The sequence below is a fragment of the Punica granatum genome, chromosome 7 (assembly GCF_007655135.1).
Source record: "Punica granatum isolate Tunisia-2019 chromosome 7, ASM765513v2, whole genome shotgun sequence".
Taxonomy (NCBI): Eukaryota; Viridiplantae; Streptophyta; class Magnoliopsida; order Myrtales; family Lythraceae; genus Punica; species Punica granatum.
The window spans coordinates 24,525,049-24,546,437 of NC_045133.1; the positions used below are offsets into that span (position 1 = coordinate 24,525,049).

At 36.4% G+C, this 21,389-nt stretch overlaps 2 protein-coding genes across 3 annotated transcripts; one reads left to right on the forward strand and one right to left on the reverse strand.

Annotated features, from left to right (window-relative positions):
- Positions 1-7,153: 7,153 nt before the first annotated feature.
- LOC116215388 (cyclic nucleotide-gated ion channel 18) lies at positions 7,154-10,430 on the forward strand. The gene is made up of 6 exons (XM_031551083.1): positions 7,154-7,807; positions 8,141-8,353; positions 8,549-8,850; positions 8,945-9,056; positions 9,159-9,395; positions 9,484-10,430. Exons 1-6 carry the CDS (start codon positions 7,322-7,324, stop codon positions 10,285-10,287), a joined length of 2,154 nt encoding a protein of 717 aa, XP_031406943.1. The 5' UTR covers positions 7,154-7,321; the 3' UTR covers positions 10,288-10,430.
- A 450-nt stretch (positions 10,431-10,880) lies between these two features.
- Positions 10,881-14,408, reverse strand: LOC116215389. Of its 2 annotated transcripts, none has more exons than XM_031551084.1 (6): positions 14,221-14,408; positions 12,395-12,681; positions 12,122-12,228; positions 11,882-12,014; positions 11,591-11,785; positions 10,881-11,476 (listed from the first exon to the last, which is right to left on the reverse strand). In XM_031551084.1, exons 2-6 carry the CDS (start codon positions 12,665-12,667, stop codon positions 11,195-11,197), a joined length of 990 nt encoding a protein of 329 aa, XP_031406944.1. In that variant the 5' UTR covers positions 12,668-12,681; positions 14,221-14,408; the 3' UTR covers positions 10,881-11,194. The 2 variants fall into 2 exon arrangements, with proteins under 2 accessions (XP_031406944.1, XP_031406945.1); XM_031551085.1 differs by having other exon boundaries at positions 14,232-14,372.
- Between the last annotated feature and the right edge of the window lie 6,981 nt (positions 14,409-21,389).

Below are 21,389 nucleotides of genomic sequence, written 5' to 3' on the forward strand. Positions count from 1 at the left end.
GAGAGAGAAAGGGGGGTGGGGGGTGGGTGAGAGTAGAGTGCTCTGCTTTTGCTCCTGCAGAAATGTTTAAATCATTATTAATGTGGGATGGGCTTTGCTCTGAGCAAGGCGTGCCAAGTCTTCTTCTTCATTTCCGTCTTCATTGCACCTCCCATTTCCCATGTCTCCATCTCACAACTCAGGTTTCTTGCACTTCGGCAAGTTTTGAAATTCATGTTTATTTAGTTTGACATTCGTTGTCGGGTGCCTACCTTCATATAGTTTTCTTGTTCCTGTGCATCAGATTCATAAATAGCTCTTATTTTTTTTAATATGAGCCGATTGGCATTCAAAAATTCAATAAATTACAATTAATTTAGGTTCGAGGTAAGTCGGCCTATAAAGGAAAGAGCTTTCTTTATCGTGAATATTTGTGCCACTAAAACTAATCTAGGTTGCTAAATAGCTTTTATTTCACGCTATTATAGTCAAATCCTGGATCATTAGAGTCCACCCACGTGAATTCATGTATACTTCGTACAATACAAATCGGTATGATTTCATAAGAGCGCTGCTAGATCTTTTCATCCGTCATTGGGAACTGTTAGTAATGACATACATGGAGCATCGAGTGATTTATAATATTCCTATCATTTGCTGTGGACTTTGTTTGTAGCCGTAGGTACGTGCATTGCCCGGGGTCTGAGGCCATGAAGCACGTGTATCATTACTCATATGAATAAAATGAGTACGTCCCGGGACGCCATTATCAGGATTGAGGCATGACCGACGACAGCCGAAGATAAGAATCGGAAGTATGCGATGGGTGAAATGTTCGTGAAGTAATAAATCGTATTTCCTTACGCAACTTCCGAGTGTCATTCGCAGTGTAGAAAACGGTGGACGTCCTCCATCCTGCCCGGGTAGGCAGCTCAATGAGTTGACTGATGAATGATTTGGACAAATTATAAGCTCGAAAGAGCAATTCAATTGGAACATTGTGAATTAAAGTGCAGACCGGTCGTTGTCCCCCTTCACCATTTGCTTGTATGCAGATGACATTACACTGGCAAAGTAGAAGAAAGAAACAATTACATAATAATCTTTGTTTTCTTTTTAAAATTTGTTCAGTCATTTTTTGCCGAAAGGATCAATGCATGCATATACGTTAACTTTCACAAGATAACGAAATCGCTATCGGCCACTCAAACGTTCGGAGTATTTAAAGATAAGAAGAAAGGGAAGCCACACATACATCATGGTACACAATTTGTGGCTCGACCTATCTAACTTTACAATAGCTGCTTTTGTTTCGACAATTATATGCTCGGGACATTACGGGAAAGAAAATTCATATTCTCTTAAAAATATATTAACTATATGAAAGTGATTCGGGATATCCAGAAATGCGCCCTTTTTTCATTCATATTCAGATATTAGCATTAGTGTTCACATCAATAACTAAGGTTTGATATCGATAATCCAATCTACTTGGTGAGGGAGCAACAAACATTTTTTTATGTACATCGCAAGAACTACTAGCTAGGCGGGCAATTGATCGAGCACGAGAAGCAAGCATTCCATTATATATATGCTTGAATGCTTCTATTAGCAAAAAGAGGATCCCATCCCTCTTTTTCACATTAAGAATCTCTGTGTGATTTCAAAGTCTCAAAAGTGTGCGCCCTTTGCTTCCAATTTTATTCGGCTCAATTCTATTCTTCATCAAATTCAATAATATAATTATTATTATTTTATTTTATTTTTTATTTAATAATAATTTCTCACTCATATTTTTTTCGTAACCATTTTTATGACCAATTATTTAATAATAAATTCTCTATTTACTTTCACATCTATATATACATATATATTTTCACACATCAATATATTTGTTAACACATGCAATCATTACACGAAATCAAGTTGAGTTAGATCATAATGTAGCTCAAAAACCAAACGCGAGCTTAATCGATCGAGATAATGTAATTTCAAGAAAAAGGGTTTTTTTTTTTGCTCTGAAGAAAATATGGAGAGAAGAAAAGTTCTTGGAATCAGTTTACAAGTCAAAAGATATCATAAAGATGGAATATATATTAATCTTTTCTTCTGCAGAGAATATATATTTGATATATATAGATTTTCTGCTCGAATCTGAAGAGAATACATATATATAACTGTAATATATTCTTGTAAATATAAATGTATAAATGGGTCAAAAAAGCTTTCTTTTTTTTAAAACTAATCTGGTAGCTCCTAACATATAATCTCTGTAGTTAATCAAATTATATGGAAGAAGTCATTAAATCTTAATTTTCTATAAATATGAGAAAGTTAGCTCCCTTTTAAGGTTAAATAATTAAGTTCCCTCTTATTAGTAGTTTCGTATGGAAGACAAGAATAAAATCTTGCCCCATGCATGCATTAAACTATTATGATTTGCAAATGGACTCGCAAACAAGATTCACATGCCCAAGTTCCCACGAAAATTCTTTTGGGATAATATATGTAATCCCATATATGCTTTTTTGAAATTCGAAAAAGAAAATCTTTATATTCCATGTGAACCTTCCAATTAAATATTGATAAAGACATTAGATTGAAGTGCGAATTCTAGTGCAAATTCATTGTTTCACCCTTAGGGAGTGAGACATGAGGAAACACAACAAATTCACTTGCTTTCTAATAATATAATATAAGAAAGGAATTTTTATACCGTCCATAGCATACGAAAATAAAAATTTTAATCAAGGAAGAATATTACGCAGTGGCATACCTCTCGCTTGGTGATCAAAAGATCCTAAATTCGATACCTAAGGGAATTACTCATATCCCTTTATTAGATATTTAAAATTTTCATTTCAATATATTAGATTCATAGACATCCCTTCTAATCAAAAAATAGAAAATAAAATAAATTTTTCACGTGCAGCTTCCTAGAGTAGCAATGAATGTTTCTATTTAATTCTAACTTTAACCTTGATAATTCTTATCTTAAATTGTACTTTCAAGATTAACAAATTAAAAATTTTCCATAAATATGACATTATCTATTTATGTATGCATGCATGCATGCAAAGTTAGACGATTATTGGAGTTTCGTACATATATTTGCACTAAACTAATCAATATTCCGACCCAAATACATGGTATGGTTTCAAACACCCCTCCGAGCAAAACAAGTTATACAAGCACGAAAAATATCCATGTTATTTGTCGGGTCCATGAGGAATTAAAGGGGAAGGCGCTCAAAATACAGGGAAAACACCAACTGCGAATGGAAAAAAAAATTTACGATTGAATTTTTTTTTATCTTTAATGAGCCGAATTAGTTTTTTGAACTTAAATTAATCGAAATTCATTAAAATTTTGAATATTAAGAAGTGTATATCAAGGGGACAAAAAAAAGGAAAAAAAAAATAAAAAACCTATACATCGTACCTCAACTTCCAACTATTAATAAGTTTGCCCACATGGGGCTGACCTTTCTTTGGAGATCTTTTAGTCAGGACTTCATACAATACAACCTTTTATCATCACTAAGGTTTTGCCCTTAAAAATATGCAATCATTTTGACTCACGGATCCAGAAAGTAGCTTAGCTTAATTATGATGTTGATCTAATTAGTGATAGCTAGCAGTAATTATCATTCGACTACCAATAGTAAAAGAAATTGGGTCACTCTCACAATATATTTACCCGCACACGTGAAGTGTGTATAAGGGAGAGTTATGCCCACGTTAGGACAGAAAATTTCAGACACAAGAATAGAATTCGAAATTTTGTTTGATTTTAGGTCAAGAGCAATTATCACACTGCACGCATGATATCCTGATTTTCCATGAGATTGAGATACTTTAATGTTTTTTTGATTTCATTTTTAGGATTCCGCACTATATATTTTTTGTTATGTAACATAATGAGTGTACCCATATCATTATATATCACAAGGTCCACCCTTGAGTAACCATACATGTCCACATTGTGAATTATATATATTTTATATATAAAAGTTTGGTCATCAATAAGTATCGATCAACCACATAATTAAAGTATTGTGGATATCAGTACTTCGGGCACTTTCTAATTACCCATAATAATGACAGAAGTCGGTATTTGATTAGTTGAATTTCATAATGAATTAACTAGTCGACAAAGACGATTCAATAATCTTTGATTTTCTCGATTTTTGCCATCTTTGTTGATCAACTTTTATTCATTGAGAGAACCATACAGAAAAAAGAGAAGATAATGGTTAGATACTTATCACATATTGTTGTTTTCAAATGTTATTTAGAATCGCTTATCAAAAAGATTCTTTTTTATAATTTTAATACAAAATTATAGAATAAATTCGAAAGATCGTATCAAATATAGCGGTTAGACCTGACACCTTCTTTCATAATATAGATACTTTAATATATTAATGAACTACGACATGTTATTACAATATTATGCCAAGTGTTCTGCATATATTGGTTAGCATATGAATAGGCACTTAACGTGGTGCGTTTGATTTTAGAGTTAAAATAAGTTTGATTTTGATTTTAATTTTGATTGTGAAAAAAGGACAAATGAGATGAGATTATAAATTTGACTTGAGAAACGTGTATTTTTGTTGTGTAGTGTGTTGAGTTAAAATCAAAATCATGATTCTAAAATCAAACTTACAAATCAAACGGCCAATGTTTCATTCATTCTCCATGGCACGATTTGATATTTCGCCTCAGCTTTTAATAATTTCAACATATAGATATAGATATGAAAAGGACAGAATTGGTGTGAACATATATATTTGTATATATTCGAGCAAATATATATATATATATATAATATTTGTATATACATGGATGCATCGTGGCACTCATGAAGTTATAAATATATATATATATATATATATATATATATACGTATCATTTTCTAACCGTTAACGATAATATATGTATACACTCCTAAATCGAAATCTGTATTTTCCCCTATATTCGCCGTCCCCATATCCCGAGTGCTTCCCTATGTATAAATAAGTATTAAAGTATCTATAAGGTTCCCATCATATATAGATATATACGAGTTCTAAGCAGGTCATTTATATTCAAATATTAAATCCCAAGGTATTCAAGTAAGATTCGAACTCTACTCTCCTCTCTTCACGGTTCTGGATAATCTATATATGCGCATGTGACGGGAAAGAAGTCTAGTCCGTATACCCATAACATGAACGTGGCGAATAGCACTCTCTGAATTCGTGGAACCATCCAAAATGTGGGAGAGGGCTTGCTACTAATTGAACTGCAAGTGTCATCTAACACATCACATGCAGCCAAAACAAGACATAGCAATCAGCTTTAGTAATAATATTAGGTCCCCATTATATATGCATGTATATATATGTGTCTCGATTCTTCTCTGAGCGGGACAACCCATTCTCCATTGACGGCTTGATTGAGCTCCCCTTCTCATTCAGTGTTATCAGTTTACAACTGATTTTTCTTTCAAACTTTATTAACATGTCTGCTTAGGATTTGAGAGACTGGGACGTTATTTATAATGTTTAACTAGATAAGTATAAGTCAGTCAGGTTTATCGTTTTTCTTTCGTGTTTCGTCGGTTTCGTCCTTCCCCGGTTGCTTCGAAGAGTCGCTTTTCCTTTTCTTTTTTGTGGTCCTTTTCTCCTTGGAGTAAAAACGATACACCCCAAAACCTTTTATGATTATATTTTGATGGAATATCGGCGAAATGTCAATCATCAGCTTAATATTCGACTTGAACTAAATTCCTGCGAATCAGACACCTGTCGACATGGACCGCAGCTTGCCAATTGTATCACGGCTTATGTAGATTAATGAGTGATCGAATTGCTTTGTGAAATATCGATGATTGGAACTATAAATCGTATATATATCTTTCAATAAATAATAAGAGAAGATACTGTGCCCGACAGATGGTATCGAGGAATACGTCCTCGATCGTGTGGAGTGATGCCCGTCGGATCATGTAACCCACCCAAAGAAGTCAGATCACATAAAAAAAAATAATAATAATAAAAAATCTAATATTTTAATTAATTACTGATCATCCCAGCCTATATCATCAGTTCTGGGTCAATAATTACTGTAAGTAGATCCTGATTAAAAGATCTATGCTGCGTTCCATTTTGTTTGATCACATCCTAATTATCCGAAGTTCATTTGGTGTCAGAATCTTTTGCATGAACTGGACGGCATTTTCAGAAATTTTCAATAAAGAAATATACTAAATAATACATACATACATATATATATATATATATATAAAGATCCAAAGAATCACCAGTAATCTCTTAATTATTCGTTAGCGACATCGTTAAATGAATAAATCGGGTCTGGTCTGCTGATTATATGGTTTTTCGTTCAGTTCCTCTGACGAGAATCATGTGCTGCTTTTTTTTTTTTTAATTAATTGCTCAGGAGTTTATGCCACATTTTACCTTATTGGGCTTGGGCTTCCTTTATGGGCCGAACGGAATAGGGCCAATGTAGAATGACCAACCATATACTATTATGTGACGAGTAGACAATATCGGATGATGCATTGCACCAGTTCACGGTCTCCTCAACAAAACTTGGATTGGATTAATGCATAACGTGGAACTGCAAACGAACAATTGGTGGTGCCGTTCGATCTCGAGCATAAAGCAATGCGAGTGGTTCGGGTGTCCCCTTACCCAGTCTCTGCCAGTTTGGACAGAGCTAACAATTGATCATCAAACTAAAGTGGATGGCACGTCCATTTTCCCAGAACATGACAACCTAAGCCCGACCCAAATAAGTTAGTAGACTTTCAAGAGTAGGTTCAATTATAACAGCCGATTATCAACCGTCTGCACTTTGATCACCGTTTGGAAATGGGTCGTTTAAGAAGACTATCGATTATGACAGTCGATTTTGGTATGAAAAATTTTCGCACCAACTGTTAGAATTGACGAAAAAAATACACATGAAAAAAAAAAGGAAGAAAAATCTTTTTTAAAAAAATTTCTTTGGAAGATTTATTAATAAAGAAAAGGGAAAAAAAAGTCGTCTTTTCAAATAATAGTCACGACAAAGGCCGAGGTCCATGCCCTTTCCTCAGTTTCCCGCGAAAATCTCAACTATAAACAGGACACGTCAAACTAACTCCATCCCATTCCCCCAACTCTCTCTCTCTCTCTCCCCGTCCTAAGTTTTGGTCTCCTTCCTCCTTCAATCTCTTCTTGCAATCTCACGGCCACATCCTACATCTCGAATTGTTCGGGCCGCGCCGAGGTCCATCACACGCTCGCTCCTCCTCATTGCGGATATCCGTCGGGTCTCCGCCATGGAAGATGAATAGGATAATCCACACATCCACGTTGAAGCTCCGAGAGTTACAGCGCCGCCGCCACCACACCCGACTCCGCCTCCGCCCCTCTGACACAGCCGCTGCAGCCGCCTCGTCCCTCCACACCCTATGGCACTACAAGATCCTCGAGCCCGACAGCGACATTGTCATCCTCTGGAACCACATCTTCCTCTTGACCTGCCTCGTCGCCCTATTCATCGACCCGCTCTACTTCTTCCTGCCGGTTATAGGCGGGCCCGCATGCCTCAAGACCGACACCCACCTCAAGATCCTTGTCACGGTCTTCCGCACCATTACCGACCTCTTCTACCTCCTCCATATGATCATGAAGTTCCGGACAGCCTTCATTGCACCTAACTCCAGGGTTTTCGGGCGGGGCGAGCTGGTCATGGATGCAAAGGAGATCGCCCACCGTTATATGAGGTCCGATTTCGTGATCGATCTTGCTGCAACACTTCCATTGCCACAGGTAACTTAATAACCCAAAATTTTGGTCGAATTTATGTGATCGATTTCTATTGCATTTTCAGGACTAGTACTTATAACTATAAAACATAATTTCTGGTGATGGTAGTGGCGACATGACATCAACACAATAGCCGAAGGATAATCAACATTTCTCAGCACATTTAACTGAAATTAGACATGACAAATTTTCATATCGTTCGCATAAAAACATTTCTCAAGACCTCGTAATTACGATTTTCGTATGGCATAAAACCGCAAAAATGTGGTTGGTTATGCATAGCTGTGTTTCTTCCTCCTTGGCATGTGGATGATGATGTTTGCTTGTCATGTGCAGATTGTTAACTGGCTAGTGATTCCTGCGACGAAAAGCTCGAGAGCAGATCAATCAAACAACACGCTAGCTTTAATCGTTCTTATCCAGTACATTCCGAGGATGTTTCTCATCTTCCCGCTGCATCAGAAGATCGTGAAGAACACTGGGGTCTTTGCCAAGACAGCTTGGACAGGAGCTGCTTACAATCTAGTCCTCTACATGCTTGCGAGCCATGTAAGCTCTTACACTAATTTGATAAAGGCCGTAAGTCAGCATTTTCGAGCAATCAATTCAAAATGGTGACTCTGGCTGTAAGAACATTTTGTCATAAATTGAAAATGTAGCCACCAACTTGTTGCTGATTCTCATCTATGTTGTTGCGTTCGTTCTTAACAGCAATGTTTTCTGTTTGGTATTCTGATTCCATAGGTATTCGGAGCTTCTTGGTACGTTCTATCAATTGGGCGCCAGTTCAAGTGCTGGAAAACAGAGTGTGACAAGGAGAATGTCATATCTTGCCTTCCCAGTTTCTTGGACTGTGACACGATGAATCAGCCAGAACGGCAGTACTGGTTGAACCTCACTCACGTTCTCGAGAACTGTGACCCTCGGAATAAAGCCATCAAGTTCAAGTTCGGAATGTTTGAGGACGCTTTTACTAATCAAGTTGCCTCGTCTCGATTCATTGTGAAATACTTGTACTGTCTCTGGTGGGGATTAAAGAACCTAAGGTATGCTCCTTAGATCTGAAACCGAATAATAGACTTGGTAAATCTCAATTGATCATACATAATATGTTTTCGATCTCTTGTACTTCCATTGAAGCTCATATGGACAAAACTTGGACACAACAATATATCTCGGGGAGACGTTATTCGCGATCTTCATATGCATTATGGGCTTGATTCTGTTCTCGCTCTTAATCGGCAACATGCAGGTAACGCATTTAAGTCCTTTCGGTTTCTTCGATTTCGGAATTAAGTTAAAATTACCTACTAGTGTACTGGTTTTCATATTGCCTTTCTTGTTTTCATGGAAGACCTACTTGCAATCTATAATGGTGAGGGTGGAAGAGTGGAGGGTGAAGAGAAAAGATATGGAGGAGTGGATGAGGCACAGGCAGTTGCCTCCGGCTTTACAGGAGCGAGTTCGTCGATTTGTCCAGTACAAATGGCTCACCACGAGAGGAGTTAACGAAGAGTCAATTCTCGAATTGTTGCCCCTGGACCTCCGCAGGGAGATTCAGCGGCATCTCTGCCTCGACCTTGTTCGGCGCGTATGTATGCTAGTACTTACTGACATTTTCGATGTTAATCAACTCCCTGCAGATAATTCAATTTCTTCAGTATATTTTCATTGTATAGGTCCCCTTTTTCTCGCAAATGGATGACCAGCTCCTCGATGCGATCTGTGGCCGCCTGGTCTCGTCTCTGAGCACCCAAGGCACATACATCATGCGGGAAGGCGACCCAGTGAACGAGATGTTGTTCATTATCAGGGGTCACCTAGAGAGCTCCACAACGGATGGGGGGAGGTCGGGTTTCTTCAACTCGATCATCCTGAGGCCTGGCGACTTCTGTGGTGAGGAGCTGCTCACGTGGGCCCTGATGCCAAACCCCAGCCTGAACCTGCCCTCCTCGACAATGACAGTGAGGGCCCTATCCGAGGTCGAGGCCTTCGCCCTCAGAGCCGAGGACCTCAAGTATGTCGCTAACCAGTTCAAGAGGCTCCATAGCAAGAAGCTTCAGCATGCCTTTAGGTACTACTCTCATCAATGGAGGACATGGGCTGCTTGCTTCATACAAGCTGCTTGGAGAAGGTTTGTGAAGAGGAAGCTGGTCAAGGAATTGACCCGACAGGAGAGCTTGTATTACGGTGGAAACCCGAACGGGAACGGCAGTTACTATATCTATGACGAGGGTTTGCCCGATGGAAGGTACGAGGACGCGGTGACTGGCGATGGTTTATCATCAGAAGATAACACGAACTATGCACAGCAACTTGGAGCCACAATCTTGGCCTCCAAGTTCGCAGCAAACACGAAGAAAGGAATAATCGAGAAGGTTCAGACGATCAATGCTGCTGCCTCAAGCCTGAGGATGCCAAAGCTGTTCAAACCAGATGAGCCCGATTTCACCGCAGCTCACCCAGATGATGATGATGTTTAAATGACTATGAGCCGATGACTGAATGAGAACAGAGATAGCAGGATAATGAAGTAGAGACTAGTTAGAATTCTCTTACGGTTATCAAGTAGATAGGCCAAATTTATCAGTAAAAACTCGGGATTAACGAAATTCTTATCGAAAGTTCTTTCAGCGCTAACTGTTCTTCACATTTATCCATTTCCGTGTTCTCGTGGGTCAACGTACACCGTCACAAGGTTGAAGATCCACGAAAATGGTCCTCAATATGGTCAAAGAAATGTCGTGGAATGTCGCAATCCCTTAGATGTTGATTCATCTGAGTAGTATGTTCCAGCTTCATTGATGTCTGATAACCTCTCAAAGCTAAATTCAATCATGGGGCTCGATAACGAAGATAAGGTAAGCAGTAATATCGCACATCGACATTTCAGATAACATGTATTGCATTCTAAAAATGGACCAAAGCAGAAAATGTACCAGTTTCTGAACGCAAGCGGTTACTGGTATAAGAAGCAAAGGCATACCTGTTCATAGAAATCACTAATTGAGTCCAGGCATCATCGATCAATTCCTGTTATCAGTGTGATCCTCGACAAACAGATGCACATATTGGATTCTCATAAATCGAATAACTAGTGAAAAGATATTATCGCACTAGATATGGCAAAAAAGGCGGAAGGTACCAATACACCCACGAAAGTGAAACAGATCATACAAGCTAAGAATATTACAGGAAGCTAACCAATGGAATACCTCAGCAGCGATTAAAATCATCTTGATGTTTTGAAAGATCTACAATAATGGCGGACGAAAAGAATGACTCATTTTTCTTGAGAGAGAATTCAATTGCTAAATGCTCATATAAGATAGTAAAAAGGGAGAGAAAAGGTCGGTGATGATTGTACATGCATTTTATGGAAGGCTTGTGTCACGAACCCAAGACGAATCCCTCACGAGCAGCATTGGTCACACGAAGCACAGCCTGTGCGTTTAGAGGAGACAGATTTAATTGGCAGAAGTTCTCCCAAGAGCTTGTTTCAGGGGGGTCGGACGAAGATGGAGCAGGGTCATGAGATTTCTCGTACACAGTCTGCAGTTCCAAGAGGAGGGTGCGGGCAGCCTCTCTAGATTCGGGAAGTTGGTCACTGAGCTGGGAGGCTGCTGTTTGAATCAACTTATCGATTCCATATGTTTTTATTCCTTCAATCCCCTGCACATAAGAATCACGCAAGCCTTCAAAAGGCATGAACATCTAAAATCACCAAGTAAAAATAAGGACACAAACAAATGAATAAATAAATCAGGTATTTGTCATTTGCCTTACCAGTCGCAGAACACTTCTGCAAAAGCACACTGATGCCTTTGCTCGAATTCGAGGATTCCTGTGTTTAAGATGTGGTTGCAACTTAGGTAAAAGCAATGTTGGAGACACCGAGGAGGTCATTGCTACTAAAGCTTTCTCGGCTGCCTCACATACAAATTTTTTATCTTGGGAAGACTTGAGAAGAAGCTGTACCAGCTTGAGTGATAGAAAAAAGAAATAACCGATATAAGGTTGAGTATCATAATAGAGAAGCAAATAAGTGCGGCAGTCAACTGCAGATAGATTTGTTACCAGAGGGTCCAAAAAATCAATCAACTGATCATTATAAGCATGGAAGATGTCTGTTGATGTCATGATTCCAGTTTTACAAACTGCACTTCTTGGATTCTTCAGGGATTTCACCAAAAAAGCGATGACGTCTCCCCTGTAGAGCAATATGTTGAACATTATGGAGTGGAGACAAAATAAATGGCTCTGGAAGATTCAAAATGAATAAAAACAGAATCAAAAGAGTGGCAATCAAGGACTTACACTACATCAAGCATGACTTCCTTGTGAAACAATGCTAATCGTCGAGCATTATTCAGAGTATCACATACCAGTAGCCAATCTTTAGAATCTAGTCCAGCCAAGAGTGTCTGAAATAAGCAGTGAAAGGGGAAATACTCATAAGTAGTAGCCAATACTGACTTTCTGCAGAAAACTTCTCCAATGTATGAAATGGCAGATCTAACATACTAGATGAAAGGCCACAATCAATACCAAGAAAGCTAATTTTTACCAACAAATGAGGCTCTCTAATACCTTGAGGGCTATATCAACATCTTCCACATCAGTCAACTTCTCAGAATCAATATATTCAATTTCTGAAGTCCCAACCTCTCCACCACAATTGATTGGCGCATTTCCATTTGCAGGAGTAGAAACCAAAGAGGCAGAATTTATTCTCTGACGTTCCTCAAGGTTTTCAGTCACATTCTCGGTGCAATTGTTCATAAGAGTTCCTTTATTTGTACTTTCAGGTTTTCTGTCAGATCCAGGTAGCGTGTTGTGATCTCTCAGAGCCTTTTCTGACATTACCCTTAGGGAGGCTGCAGGCAAAAAAAAAATCAATATAAGCGTGATACCATAAACTGAAACATAATTCATGTCAATTTACTAGAAATCAGACATAAAAGTCAATCTCAATGTTTATGAGCTAAAGAAAATTCATGGGTTCAAGTCCTAATACATATATGAACCTAGCAACAAGTCCTCTCATTCTATTATACCCATTGCTAATTCAATTTACCAAGAAGTTTAATAGCCTACAGTCAGTCACTTCCGATGATCAATTTACTATTTAACAAATCTTCCTGAATCAAAAATACCATTTTCAGTAATCAAGCTTAGTTATCATTGAGTATTCAGTTAGGCTATCTATTCACTTGTTACCATCTTATTAGTTCAACTTTACGCCTAGGCCCAAATATGTTTTCAACAGAAATCTACTTCATTGGGCACGGTTGAAGTTAAGTCTGCATGCAATTCCCAAAATAACCAACAATTGAGAATCATTTTTCAGATCAAGCAGATAAATTGTACAAAAAACAATCCACACTTTCTGCATATACATTTGGCATAGTAAATATATAGCTCCTGCATAAACTGCAATGGATCTTGATATTACTTTCCTGCACATATGATATCTTACTTTTCTCTCATCACATATCTACCAGATGCCATTCCAACATATCACTTACACTATGGTTTCCCATATACTCTTCACATTGAAAACTTAATTTTTCCTTAAATTATCTCCCTCAACTAGCTAGATAAATTCTCCACTGGAAGTCCGTCCCATCACATTCAAACTCCACCGGGCCAAATCTCAGTCGACAAAGAGTAAACATTATAGTTCAGCGCATTATCTTGCACATTAGTTTCATCATTCATCACCTAGCTGCTAGTCAAAACAGTTATCATTTCCAGTACCTTCCCAGCAGAACACACTGCAATGGAACAGAGAAGAACTGATAACCATCGAATACTTTCCACCTAAGTTCAGACTGGGTGAGATCACATACTTCCCTCTCTCTATCCAAAAATATTGCAATGCTCATATTTGCAAATTTGCTCAAGTAGAACAGCAGGGAATGCAACAGAGCAAACAAACTGATTTCCAGCTTAGGTTATGCTAAATTGCCATAACACGAGACAGTTATTTAGATCTCATAATGTAATCAAATCACAGCACAATGCTTCAATTTTAACCATAAGTAAAACTATGCATCAACCCGTGAAACTATATCTGAATCCAATATCACACTCCGATAATTTCACCAAAAGTCCAGGACGAGATCTAATGCTCTGAGGAACTAGAATGGAGACTGCCTATCAACTAATCAGCAGAAACTGCAGCAAATGCAAGGCCAACGGCTCATCCTATAGCAAGATCTCGCATCATCCATCCTCATTTCTCATCAGAAACAAATCCATCCACTCCGATTCGACTAGTCTCCCCATTTCCAACCACAACCAATCCCAAGCACAGACAACAACATCACCTGAACTTCCTCTGCGCAAACACGAACAGACGCAGGGGAAAAACGCACACACGGAGGGCGAGAAGAGAGAGATGGAGAGTGTACAGTGCAGGTACCGAGAGATTATCAGCTCGAGGAAGAAGATGAGATCGGCGGTGAGAATCACGAGAGCGGTGGCTGCTCTCTCTCTCTCTGCCTGAGTGTTCTTTCTCTCCTCCGTCGTCGTCGTCGTCGTCGTCTGTGACGAAAATGGGCAGACTTTCTTCCTTTCTTTATTATGTATTTCTGCGCTCTGTCCAGAGAGAGTGAGAGTAATAACTGCGGAGACGGGAAGAAACGCCGTCGTCTTGAGCATCCGACCTCGGCCGGCATGAGCGGTATATTGCATGTGAGCGACTTAATTATTTATTTTTTATTAGTGTGTTTGATTTTAGAGTTAAATTGAGTTAAGTTTTGATTATAATTGGTTTGTAATGATTGTGATGTTGAATTATGAGAAAAAGTGTGAAATAGTAATGAATCCTTGAAAAAAATGAATGATTGTATTGTTGAATTGTAGAAAAAATAATAAATAGTTGAGATAATTTATTATTAAAAATTGAATTGAATGGTTAAAAAATTGAAGAAAAATGAAAAAGTAATAATTGTGTTATTGACTTTTGTTGTGTAGTAAGTAGAGTTAAAATTAGAGTTAAAATCTTAAAATCAAATTACGAAATCAAATAGGCATTAAATAGAAGATTTTATTTGGATGATTTCTGGATATTAATTGTGAATTTCTAAGCTTGGGTTAGGTTTTCGAGTTGGATAAGTGATTCAAATTAACTTGATTTTGTGCTATGATTGTAATATTGAAAAATATGTTTGATGAATGAGAATATATATGTATGTATATATAGATGTGAGAGCACACATAAGAAATTTATTATTAAAAAATATAATATAAAAATCGTTAAGAAAAAGTATGAATGAGAAAATATTATTAAATGAAAGTTTAAAAATGATTAAGAAAAAATATGTGTGAGAAAATATTATTGAATGGAAAAAAGACAAAATATTATTTACTAATTGATGAATTTAGGAAGAGTAAAGTTGAGTCGGGTAGAATTGAATTATTATCGAAAAAACAAACAAAGTTGCTATTTCCGGCAAATATATAATAAATGCCATCGATACGCACAAATAATACGAGATTGCCATCCGTAACCCATGTATTTACTAGCCCAATCAATTACCCGTTCCACGCTGTGTTTGCTACGAAAGACTGAAAATTGAATGGAGCGAAATCACCGTACAAAACAATCATGTTATGCTTAACATAGCTATTCAATTCCTTTCCCTTTCCATTTTGCCATGCCAAAAACGTCATCCATTTTCGAATCAAGGAATAAAAATGATCCATTTTTACCAAGTAAAGCAATTGTTTTCTTTACAAGTAGCCCTATAACCATCCAAATTTTTCAAAAGTCATCGGCCTCATCTCGCTATGGAATTATAAAAGTTAGGGAAAGATACATGTGATATAGCACAATATTTTTCTTTTGTGTCAATTTTATTATAATCCTTTAAAATTATATTATATAGCACATCGTTTAGAGTGTACTTTCAATTATTAGCACAATCTTTTACTTTTGTATCTATTTTATCACAATCTTTTAAAATTACATTATATAACACATCATTTAGAGTGCAGTATCAATTATGGGATGATGTCAAATTTTCCATAAAAATTAAATGGAAAAGGCTAATGTGACTCACCCAATGATGAATAGTGGACCCTTACTCTTGTCACATACGAAATAACTTCATATTTCGACCCACTCGGTGCCATTTCACACACTCGACTCTCTCACCATCAATGCCCGAATCTCATTCTCGCTTCTTCACACATCTTCTACCTCACTTCAGTCTCAAATTTCTCTTCAGTTTAGCGCTTTGCCCTTTTTCTCCCACTTCATCCACGAGCTTGTTAGTCTTTCTCTTCACACTTCTCCCTCTTTTGTTTCGATAGAAGAAAACAAATTAAGATTTGCATTTCATTTGACAGATATGAGGCTTTCCTTTTCTTTCTAATAAATTTTCATCACTTATTCACTATATAAACTGCAATAAGTTCAATACGTGATTTTTTTTTAATTCTATTGATGGCCTAGTTTTTAGAAAGAGCAGTTATATATGTGAAGAGGCGGGAGCAGGATCTGAGTATTGATGATGAGGGAGTTGGGTGGGTAAAAAGACACCGAACGGATCGGAGTATGGGTTATTTCGTATGTGGTAAGAGTCTGAACTTACTATTCATCCACATATACCTCACATTGGTCTTCTATTTAATTTTCATGAAAAATTTAAGATCATAATTGGCACTACACCGTAAACGTTGACACAAAAAACAAAATGTTGTGCTATGAAACATATTTTTCCACAAAAGTTATTTGTCTTTGTCAATTTGTATTGTTGTTATATTGTCACACGCATCTTGTTTAGGGTCTCTGATCCGAGGGATGCATCGATTGTCATACTAGCAAAGTCGTTCCTCGATTGTCCATCGAAATATGCAACATGTAAGTCCAGAGGAGAGATAAGAGTGCGTTCCTTTCGGCCTTGCACTATTTTTAAACCGGTGGATTATTGACATAATAAATGTGAGGGCATTTACGTAATTGAGATGCTAGTAAGTCTATTTAGGTGAATATATTAAAGAGTTCTTGGAATTGAAAATTTGAATTTGACAGAGTTTCGAATTTGACGCTCCAACACGACTAGAAAATGAAGTTACTGAAATGATGCCTTATCATCATTTGACAGGGATTACTTAATTAATCGCCAATTAATTAAATTAAATTAAATTAAATATTATAGAGAGATAAGGTCTAGGAAGAGAATCCACGCTGGGATCATGCAATTTATGTGCATTTTGGGTATCATCCTACAATTATTAGTAATTATTGTTTCAATCTGCCATAAATCGTATATATTTTATTAGACAAGCATATATAGAAGCTACCAATTGAGTACAAATTTGAATAATGAACCGGAACCCACCCCGTAACTCTATGGTTCGGTTGCACCGGTATTCAGTCCGAGCTAGAAAATGAACAAACTGTTGAATTGACGGACTTAACGGAACGTATGACAGTTGCATGTATGATCTCTCGTTTCGTATGCACTTTTCACAAAAGAAATTAAAGTCAAGCCTAAAAAGCACTCAATCGGTTTATAACAAGAGCGACATTTAGTGCCATGTGATCTTTTAGTTTTTTGAGATTTCGACCATTTACAAAGTTTAACATTTTTCAATTATAAGAAAAAAAATTATTTTTTAGTTATAATTAAAAATTGTATAATGGTATTTACTTAGAAGTAACTTTTTAGTCGTATAACTCTATACTAAATGCCATGAATTTTCACCGATTAACGAAACAAAGTTAAGAACTTATCGTCGGATAATTCCAAATAAACATAAATTATGGAGGGAATTGGACATATATGAGCAACACATGACCCCATGGAGCATTGAAGCCCTTGATTGTATGTATGTATATATGAATAATGCATTACGCGCGCACCCACCACATGCCATCACTATCCACCTTGTCGGTGCATCGCATTATTCCCTCATGGCTTTCTCTTTCTATTTGGGCAGCTCAAGTCTCCATATTTTAACCGCCTTTTCGCTTTCTCCTCCTCCGCTTCTTCCTCGTCGATTTTCATGCCACCGTTGGCATAATTTGCAATCCTTTTCATCCATTGTATGTTGCGAGACGGAAACCGAACATGCGAGTTTACGACTTGATCGATCTGTCGGGGGTTACAGCTGCCAGAGATGTCGGAGTTGATGAAATGCCTTACTTGGTCTGATATCATGTGTTGATCTATGTTAGTTTTGGCAATAGCTATGACGTTGGGCTCAAAAGGCCAATATCTGAAAGTCATGGGCCCATTTAGTGGGCCACTGATGGACCAAGGTTTGGACAGTCAATTGCTTTAATATTATAAAATTATTTAAGGATCACATTAGACCCAAAAAAAACAAGATTTAGATTTAGAAATTCAGACAACATGAATATAAGCTTGACAATCCCATTAAATTGTTGTCTTGGAAAAAAAAATTGGATTTAAATCAGTGACGTCACTCTTAATTTGAAATCAAAATGTTTTAAATTTGATTCTTATCGGTGAAATAATTCTTCATATATTGTACTTTTATTTCTTTTTGAGGAAGCCGTACTCGTCCATGGATACTTTTCTTACTGATTTCATTCATAAAGTTCAAAGGTTGAATGCAAGATTAAGGGTTTCAGATCAATCTATAACTGTAAGAAGAATGAAGAGAAAAGTAATAGAATCAGACAACAACCTTGGTAAGACCAAACTTGTATGATCTAATCTAACAGCTTATATCGATACATATGCTCTATGCTACTCGACGTTGACAGTTCCAGCATCGATATCTACCCGTACTCCTGCGCAAAAGCCAAGCAAATTGATGGCTAAAAGAATATTTTCATGTATAGAATTTGATCTCAACTATAAAAAGTTTTCCTCCCTTGTCTGGTTTTGCAGAACACATTGAATCGGGTCCACGAACATCGCTGTTAACACACACGATGGGTTCCACATCAATATGAATGATTTTGAAATCGAAAAGACCCGCTAAAGGCTAACGACAACTACATGAAGACAGGGGAAAGGAGTTGGGGGAAAGAAGGAACAGATTCTAACTAAGATATAAACGTGCAATGCTAGTTGAAGTGCTTCGTGAGATTGATTCGAGAGAAAGGTCAAAAGAAAATGATAACAATGGAATTATTCGAAGGCTCTTCAGATGGAATACTTTCTCAATTACCCCATTATCTGAATAATGACAAAGTTTTTCGGTTACAAAGGACGCTCACGTCCTAATATAATAAAAGAAAAATCTTAATAACTAATAAAGAAATACAATAATCCCGTTAGATATCGAACCTATGATTTCTAGATCAACAGGCGAAGACGTGCGCCACTCACAACACCTTCTTTTAATTAAAAAAATCTTATTTGTCACGTTACTTTTGGAAAATTTAGACATTGTAGAGCCACAAAAATGTGCATCAAACACAAAGTGCATGTGGTATTCGTGCTGCGCACATCTTTTTTTGCGGGAGGAACCAAATCTCTGTGCTGATGCTCTAGCCAAGATTGATGCCAATTTGCAGGATAATTTTTGTTATTTTTAAGTGATTCTCGTCGAATTTTTCTTTTGTTCTTTTAGCAGATGCTACTAGTATTCATCGTACCAGGATGGGCAGCCTTCATGCGGTCCAGAACTCTCGATGTAGTATTACTGAGCTTGTGACTTATTAACGCTATGCCTTATTTACACAAACTATTATATTAAACATTATATTATAATAAACAATAAAAACTGGTCCATAGCAGTGAGAGGGAGAGAAGTGATCTTTTACAAACTCTCGACAATATTCCTTTTATAATTTTTTTATTAAAATATTATTATTATTTATTTGTTTACATTTCCTATATTTCTTTTGGGTTTTTATCCTATATCTCATATCTGGAAGTCCAATCAGTTATGACGAATCAAGTTCGACTCGAGTTGGGTCGGTCCACTAAGTAGTAAAACTCCCTTAATCATGAATTTTTTCCGCACAAAATACTCAAATTCGACTCAATAAATAAAATTATTTGTTTATTTACATTTTCTATCATTTTTTTCGAGTTTGTATCATGATATTCAAAAGTCCGATGAGTTCCGATTAATCTAGCTGGAGTTGAGTCGGCCTACTAAGTGGTATAATATTCGCATTTTTATAAATTTTCTCCGTACATAAGACTCGAGTTCGCGTTGCTTACAGTAAATAAATGCTGAAATCACCTGAACCAAGCTACATTGGTTACACATTTCTAATTTATTCCCTTGCATTCTAAATCCTTCCAAGAAAATATTCGTAAAAGGACTTTAAAATAACATATATCTTTTTAAATTTATGACCATTTTTTATTTTATCAAATCATTATTCTAGAGTAATCAAAGTGCATCATTCTCATAGGTGTACACATGGAAAAAAAGAATGTGTGTCTTTAATAAAAAAATAAATTAAACAAATTAATAAAATTGCAAAAAAAAATTGTTTTTTCTTGCTTTTTTCTCATTGATGTTCAGGCTTTTTTAATATATTATATTTCACATAGTTTTTATAACACTTTTTTTTGTCAATAGAATAAGTTATAGCCTATTATAAAGATTTTCATTTTGTAAGATATAAGGTAAATTATTTTCTATATTTCAATGTCCTAATGAATATTAGTAATCAAAGCAATTAAATGACATAAAAAAAATGAGTTTGTAACTATTATAAATGTAAAATTTGGAGTAAGCATAAAAATATATTAACTTATACTTCACGTTAACTATATAAGTTAATATACCTTGTAAAAAGTCTAAAAATTAATAGTTCATTCTATTACTATATATTGATGTTATTATTTATATTGAGTATTGCATAAATTAAAATTACGATCTTATTGATAAAAAAAGTTCCAGTCCCACAGCATGCCCTAGTAAATAAATAAAATACATATTTTGTTATTCATTGAAAACGCCCACCGGACTTACGTCCTCTCTGGGTGAAGTTGGTTCAAGTCGGAAGGAAGCCGGCCATGTATCTTCAAGATCAATCGGTTGTCGGATCCAAAAACGCCGAGCTTTACCACATATTGAGGAGAAGGCAGTTTGAAACAATACAATAATTTCGGGGGTCGAAGCTTCCGATACACATGAATATCGACTATGGTGACCCCGACGCTCAAAGCAACCATCACATGGGATATATATAGATCAGCAAAGTCCCTTACTATCCACTGGGAATATCTTTAAATCCTCCCATACCCAGATGCTTTTTCTTTACCTCATTAACTGTAAACAGTCCTCAATTAAAAAGCTATATGATATAGATTTTTTCCACATCATATATATGAAACACGTGCATTGCTACAATGGGATATCACTAAAAATTTAATAATTAAGTCTGTTGCCACTTAATTAGTAAGGGAGTTAGTTATTTTAATTTACTAAGTCGCATTATTATTTTATAGCTTGCTTATTATATTTTATGCACTTAATTTGTCTTCTTAATAAGTTTTTCGATAAAATCCAGATATTAAAGTATCTTCTCAAATGAGAGATTATTCAATTTACTGCACCTAAGTATTTTATATATGCTAAAAAAAATATTCAGTAAATATCTTATCTATCCCGCAAAAATAAATATCTTATC